The 7346-nt window shown below is 50.8% G+C and overlaps 1 protein-coding gene across 3 annotated transcripts in view; it reads right to left on the bottom strand.

The window, feature by feature from the left end:
- Window positions 1-239: 239 nt before the first annotated feature.
- LOC104050934 (myosin-M heavy chain) overlaps window positions 240-7346 on the bottom strand; it is a 46870-nt gene continuing 39763 nt past the window's right edge. For all 3 annotated transcript variants that reach the window (XM_064451234.1, XM_064451236.1, XM_064451233.1), the window contains 5 exons: window positions 6777-6951; window positions 5801-6005; window positions 4736-5358; window positions 2823-2968; window positions 240-1971 (listed from right to left, as the gene is read on the bottom strand). In XM_064451234.1, coding sequence (XP_064307304.1) covers window positions 1176-1971; window positions 2823-2968; window positions 4736-5358; window positions 5801-6005; window positions 6777-6951 — 1945 coding nt within the window. In that variant the 3' untranslated portion in view covers window positions 240-1175. The remainder of the gene's footprint in view (window positions 1972-2822; window positions 2969-4735; window positions 5359-5800; window positions 6006-6776; window positions 6952-7346) is intronic.

Raw genomic sequence — 7346 nt, 5'->3', positions numbered from 1 at the left:
GGGGCCTGACCTGCCCCAGCAGGACTGAGGCCAGATCACAAGATTTTGTGCCAGTCTATTGTTGTCTAGTGAGAATGAGGGTAGCAGGCTTGTACCATTCTCCCAGTCTCATTAGGAGTAGCCCCAGAATTCTGTTTAGGGGATCCAAAGAGCGGATGTAGGCACATTGTTCACCTGAATGCCACCCATACCAAATGAAGTACCTACTCCAGAAAACAAGTATTTAAAAAATACCCACCTAAAGTCATTGAAACATAATTATTAAAACCTTTTATGTTACTCTACAGTACAATGTAAATTGTTCCTTTCAGTTAAATTTTGAAATACACTAGATTACATCATTTAAATAATCGCAAACTTTTAAGTTCACTATTAGTGGTAGCAGAGCTGTATTTACATACACTTCTGAGATATTTCAGATGCAGCATTATGTTCCAGTCCCTACGTCAGTTAAATAACAGACAATCAGCGGGGGTATACCGGTCTTCCACAGGTTCTACACGTATTTGGGGTGTATGTGGCAGAGAGCAAGAAGTCCTTTTATTCTGCCTGCTTTTATTTTTTTTCTTTGCCGTGTGCATGCAGCTGAATCTGAGCAAATTGATACCTACTTGATTTGGATTAAAGCTGAAAGACCTTTCTTTTTAAGCAAGTATTTTGACTGAATATACAGAGGTGAATAATGAAATACAATCCTTAGGAGCAGCAGTGGAAAACCATCATTTTCTCCAGCTTTCCTCCCCTGTTGCATAATACTGCACCTAATTTTGACCCTGACTTTACCTAATGCTGATGAAATACAGTCAACAGTGGAAACCTCTCTCATGTTGTCAAGACTGGCTTTCAACACAATCCATGCAATGGCAAGCATCATACATCATTCTCCCGCAGTGCAATATTAACAAGTTAAACTCGGTATTTTCCTCCAGAGATCTGCTCCTTGAGGGAAGCCCTTCCCTATGTACATCAGACACAAACAGGTTGTGAGTCCTGAGGCTGGAGACCAGAAGCAGGCTGTCATGCTTGCTTCCAGCGCTGCTAAGAGTCTTCGTGGGCCAGGGTCTTCCCTGTGTTGTCCATGGAGCACAGCAAGTCCCAGCCACCAAGGCTCTTGATGGTTCTTTGCAAATGGCACTGGTCAAGCCAAGCCTCCCTGCGTGCTGCCCGTGCAGGACTCAGGGCCTGGTGTGAGGGGTGCTGATCATGATGTTGGGCAGTGCGTTCCGACGTTTCTTCCAGGAGCCCAGCTCCCTCGAGTACCGCCTGATCTGCCTGAACCAGTGGTGAGTCCGTGCCCGGTCGCTGTCCCGGAACACAAACGCCTCCCGCCTGATCTCAATGAGTTCAAAAGTATCATCGCAGTCAGGATCAGTGGAGACGATGCAATTACTCAGCCTCAAGGGCTCCCTGAGCAAATGGAACTTCCCGTTATTTTTGTCCCTGATGAGTACCAGCACGGCGTCCTTCACCGGCCCTGGCTCGGCTGATTCCAGACTGGATTCAGACACACGCTTCATGTTCACCAGGAGGAGGACCTGCATGTTCTGGAACTTCAGGGTCTTGCTACCTTTCTTCACCCACTGGCCATCGGGGGGCTGGGCCAGCTGCAGAGACCCCTCCATCACAAATCGAGTTTCCTCCCGCAGCCAACCTACAGTTTTGAGGGCAGTTTCTCTCATCTCTATGTTGATGACTTCCCTCTTCTTCTTGCTGTCCTGGCGAAAGGAGCGGAGGGTCCATGTGTTCCCCTCCTGCTTGGTTTTCATGTTGATGTGCTCCAGGTGGGACTCGATGCGGCTCTTGGCCTCCCGCAGGCTGCCATGATCTGGGTGGTACTCGGTGGTGGCCTTGATGATTCTGCTGAGCAGCAGCGGGTACTTGGTGACTCTTTGCAAAGGGGCCATCAGGAAGGACCTCAAGTTCATTCGCCGCAGTGCTGTGTTGTCGTTCTGGGAGACATTGAGGAATATTCTGCAGGGATTTAAGAAGAGGGGATGAAACACTGGTTGTTCTGCCAGCAGGTGCTGCAATCCTAAATGCAAATGAACAGTGTGGTGCTGACAGCTGCTGGGCACTGCAGCCCCCACTCTGGTTTTAACAGCCTTGTGAATTCTGTCTTCTCAAAAACTAACAACAATTTCTGCAGCTGCACTCAGCTGCAGAACAGTGATGAGATGCCTGGGACACTAGCACGTAACATCCTGGCAGACTTCTACTAGATCATTGTAAAACAAAGAGGGTGCGATCTTTCTCTGGTACACACTGATGTAGGCCAAAGGCAGATACATCAGCTTGTATCAGATCACATTAATTTGTAGCTCCTTTCATCATTAGATTAGCAAGCACTTTAAACAAGAATTTGGTACCATCATCATTTTAAGCTCTGCAGTGGAAAGAGAGAAGTGACTCGCCTGACGTTGCCCAGTGGGCCAGGGCTAGGAACGGGGAACTAGTTCAAGTCACACATGCTTCACACAGTGGCTTTCCCCAGTGGAAATCCAAACTGTGCTCTGGCACAGGGACCGAGAGCTGTTCTCAGCTGGGTGTTATTCAGTGACAGTTCAGCCCAGTGGTCAGTGGGCAAATGGTACCACAAAATACAGTATATAGCTGGGGAACAACTGGCTGCCTCAGTGGAGATATCAAGAGGTTAATATATTTTGGAGAGTAAATTAATATGCTCACACCAAGAGACAGCAGCTCATCACTGAAGAACATTAGCCTCAAAACTTTGATCTAGTTGAGCTGACAAAGGCTTCGCCCTTAGCTTGGTGCCTTCCCATCCCCAAAGCCTGGAAGAATACGCTCAGCCCTTTTCTCACCTGAGCAACTCTTTCTCCTTCTCCAGCGTGTTGAGCATGTTCACAGAGGAGGACTGCTGAAGACAGTAGGTCTGAAAGGCTGGCAGCATGTTGACGAACTCTAGAAATATTTCACCGATGCACACGGTCATCAGGTCGTCATCACCCTGCAAGCATGCAATAGAGCCCCTGCTGGGTTAGCTCGGGAGAGGCACAAGCATGGAACCTGCGTTCAGCCCTATAGCATGGAACCTGCGTTCAGCCCTATAGCATGAACCTACTGCAGGATCTGGTGAACACCAGACCAAAGGTGGAACTGGGCTCACCCTTCCTGGTGGGAGGGCAGTCCCTGCAAGTCCAGGGGGAAGTGGTGTGTAGGGAGGGGAAAGAAAGCTAGTCTAACTGCTTGCTCTTCTACACATAAAGAGATGTCTTCTCTGCTTCTGTGGGCTTGGCCAGCTCACCAGCGCAAGGACTCAAAGGCCAGAGGCCAGAGTGAGCCTGCTAGTCAGGAGGGTGTGCTGGGGCCCTTCTTGCCGGCAGGTCTGCTTACGCAGGCTTACGCAGCAGTGCAAAAATTAACAGAGAGCTTTTAGGAGCAAATGGGCAGAGAAGGCCTGTAACTCAGGTAACAGACACCGCACTTAACTTCTGCAGTTGTTCTCAGCCACTGGTCTGGCTGGGAAGGAGTCTCCTTCAGCTGTGCTCTTACTGGCTACTTTGATGGACAAGTGAAAAATAAATTTCATAGTAAATTGTTCTCTGATTTCTGGATGTGTAATAAAATAAGGGAATAGTAAGAATCTGGTGCCACATAATGCTCTTAGCTTTGTCTAAGTGTATGCTGACATGCTCTGCAATCACTACTCATTTGCGCAGCGAGAGAGGGAGCAGGTCTCTCTCTGGCTCCTGGCTGCTTTTTGGTGCAGTACTGAGTTCTAACTGCAAAGGGCAACATGGAGGAGGAGACAGGGAAACCCACGGCTGTTTGTAGAAGCCATTGTCTCAATAACTTATTCACAGGGGACATCACACCCGCAGTGCACATCTGTCTTCACTGTGCCAGGTGCATGAGAGTGGTTGTCAAAGTTGCCGGTTTTTGAGGTGTGTCGCTCAGTCTGACATGCAGGGTTTCGAAGAGGGAAAGGAGGGGTGTGTTTCCTAGAGAACAAAACATCCTGGTGAGACTGATACAGCAACATGTGTGTTTGGTTTCTTGAAGAAAGGAGGGCATGGAGCTGCTTATGTGTCCTTTGCAGTGATTGCCTGCTGCTCTAGACCCTCATTTCTATTTCTCTGCCTTCTGACCACCATGCTCATGGGGTAGGGAAGTCCCTTGTGCAAGGCAGAGCACATCAGTAGAAGCAAATGGTACACAGAGCTGTAACGGCCAACTGTCACCAGAGCAGGGAGCAGCCTGTGCTGCCTGGCCCTGCAGCCAGCCTAGAGGCAAGCTGCAATGAACTGCAACCCAAGGCAAATACACCCAAGCCAGCCTGAAACAAGCCATCTCAGGGTTGGGTAAGAGCACGGATTGTGAGCTTGGTCCCCTTCATCCCTCTGGTGACCAGACCAGGCTGAGCTCTGTGTCCCTATGGTCACACACCTATCAGTGTCCAAGCTAATGGGCTTAAAGCTAACTTTGGTAATGGGACAGTTAGATCCTGTTAATGGGATATATGAGCTAGACTGCTGATGGCCTGCTAATGTCAGTGGTGTTACCACAGCAGAGAGCAAGGCCAGCAGCTGTGAACTGGCACAGGCCTATGGAAATCACTGGTTTATAATAGCTGAGGGAAGCAGGGACTGGGCAGATGACCAGGACCCAGGAGTCTGATCCCTCCTGATCACGTGTTCTATCTATGCTGCCTCACTAACGCAAAACCTATTCCTGTCTGCCTGGTCCAGCCCCTGTAGAGCACGCAGCATCATACCTGGTCAAAGGCCTGATCGATTTCTTCCTGGAGTACCTCCAGGAAGTTCTCGTTGAGGTCGATGAGCTCCTGGATGTTGCTGAAGATGCCCAGGAGCTGCTCCTGGCTCAGCAGCCCAGCTGCCTGCATGGGGAGGTAGAACTCCTCTTTGATGATGCGCAGGTCCTCTCCGTAGCTGGCCTCTGTGTTGACAAACTCCAGCACAGACTCCTTGCGCTCTGTCCTGCGCTTGTGGCACTTCTCGCAGAGGTCAGCCCGCCTCTGATTGCAGTTCTGAACATCCGTCTCCACTGGGAGGTCCCTTTCGCCACAGTCGGTGCAGGGACGGTGGGCTTCCCAGGCCTGCAGGGAGCTCAGCGTTTCAGATGCCCTGTTCCTCCACTTTCTGGCTGGCATCTGGCCAATGCCACTGTCTGCCCTCTCCACATCTGCTGACTTGGTCCGGGTGGCCTCACTGGGATCCAGGTCATCCCGGACATCATTCACGCCAACAATCCCGCTGTCTGTGCTAAGGCTGCTGACATTGCTCCAGTGATGTCTGGAGCGGAGGGAGCCACGTGGGGTGCGGCGGGTCTCATCAAAGCTGCCACCATGGCCAAGGTTGGCTTTTGCTACCACTGGACCTGAGAAGAGACACAAATCATTACAGGCACCGCCAGCAGCACAGAGCTCACCTGAAGAGCTCAAGCTGGCACAGCCATGAGTGGTAGGAACCCTGGTGGGGGAGATCTGGAGAAAGCAGGGCTGTTAGCTGTCCCCTCTCCTGTTTTGCCACTGAGACTGGTGAGAGTCAGAAGTAAATGGTGCCCATGCAAAGCCCAGGGCCTGTCATCCCTGCACTGCCTATACAGGTGAACTCATTTGAGCTCTCTCTTCCCCTGCCACCTGCCAGGCAGGGAGATCATGGGAGACACAGCAGAGTAGATCCTGATTTCTTGCATGCCTGGGTTAAACCTGGAATGCTTCCCTCCCCCAGGTCATTGGGGTCACTCTGTATTTACACCAGGATAGCGGGGCTCAGCATCTGGCCGAACAGTCCCCTATGAGTGTGCAGAATGTGGCTACCATAGTCTCGCTCCTGCCGGCGCTTCTGTGCATGCTGCCGTGCTGCGGCTGCAATCTTCAGCTCCAGCTGCTTCCTCTTCACTGAGTCTGTCGGCATAGGGTCACTGAAGTGCGGCCGCAGCCGGCACTCCCGCTGGGCCTTGGCACCATCCATGCTCTCATGGACGATGTCAGAGCTGGATCGGCGGCAGCCAGGACTGGGGGTCTGCAAGAAAGGCAAGTGGGTTTGGAGCAAGGCAGTGGTCAAAGCAGCACCTGGTTTGCAGCCACTGGACTTTAGTTGCCAAAGGAGAGAAAAGGAAACTTATCAGCAGTGGGATTGTAAATGCAGCTCTGCTACATGATCATTAGGAAATCTGTCCCCACAGGCCCCTCTTGCTTAGTCCTAACACCAAGGACCCCTCTCCCTTTGCTGTTCTGTAGCTCTGAGTACAGTGGCTCTGTGGTGGCTGGTTTATGGCTGTCAAATAACTGTGAAGAAGTCAACAGCACAGCCCTGGCTAAGGGCCTAAAGTGGGGGCTGAGCCTGTTCTCCAGGGATCTGAGCTAGCTTGCCTCTGTTCTGTGAACATTTCAGCACTGCAGGATCAGGAACTCCAGCCTCTACGCCTTGCCTACATTAGTGGTTTGACCAAGTGGGCACTAGGAGGCAGTCCATCTGATCTCCTGGACGGTCCAGCAAGAAGGGGCTAGTGGCACACTGAAGGCCATGAAGGGGTTATTGCTGAACTCTCTGCAAAAGATGCAGTGGCAGATAGGCACGGGCACAAAACTGACTCCTGTTTCATTAACTGTAATAAAAAGGGCACTAGAAATGCTTCTAACAGAGCTTAATCACTCATCGGAGTTGGTGTGATTTCAGACCCCAGGCTCCCAGCCTGCCCAGCTCCTACAACGAAGGGATCCTTTAGCACTTCTGACAAGAAAAACATCCTGAACACATGCCCAAGATGAGAGGGAAATTCCTCTCCCTTACATTCCCTGCAGGTGGAGTGTCGCTGGATGTCTCATTGCTTGGCTTGTCCTCCCAGGCCTCTGTTGCCATGGACATCGCTGTGGGCTGCTGGCTGTCCTCCAGAGGTGGGATATCAGCCTCCCTCAGATCACACTGTCCCTTGGAGGGGGATTTGGCAGCAGTCTCAGCATTGCAGCTGCAGGGGAAGAAGCAGACTGATGAACATCACGTATGCAGTTCACCTGCTGTTCCTGACACAGATGAGACTGAGCAGCAAGCCCAGCTTCAAACAACCAGCCTCAACAGTTCAGCGAAAGCGCAGGCAGGAATCTAGACTGGTTGGCATGAATGGTTATGCCTGTGTTTCAGGGGCTCTGAACACAGCTCAATTATAGTGGTGCAAATTGGGTAATTGCACTTATGCCAGCATCAGCCTGGGATATCAAGTCTTGGGTGTTCACATACTTTTTTTGTGTCCATAAAACATGACGTTCTCCCATAGGGACCAGAAAAACCTCTTTCTAAGCAGGCCAAATCCATATTTGCTACTATTTAAAGAGACGTTGTCAACATAGAAACCATATTGCTCAT

This window comes from Phalacrocorax carbo, chromosome 5 (genome assembly GCF_963921805.1).
Source record: "Phalacrocorax carbo chromosome 5, bPhaCar2.1, whole genome shotgun sequence".
Taxonomy (NCBI): Eukaryota; Metazoa; Chordata; class Aves; order Suliformes; family Phalacrocoracidae; genus Phalacrocorax; species Phalacrocorax carbo.
The sequence above is the reverse complement of the archived record's forward strand: the minus strand, read 5'-3'. Positions and strand labels throughout refer to the sequence as shown.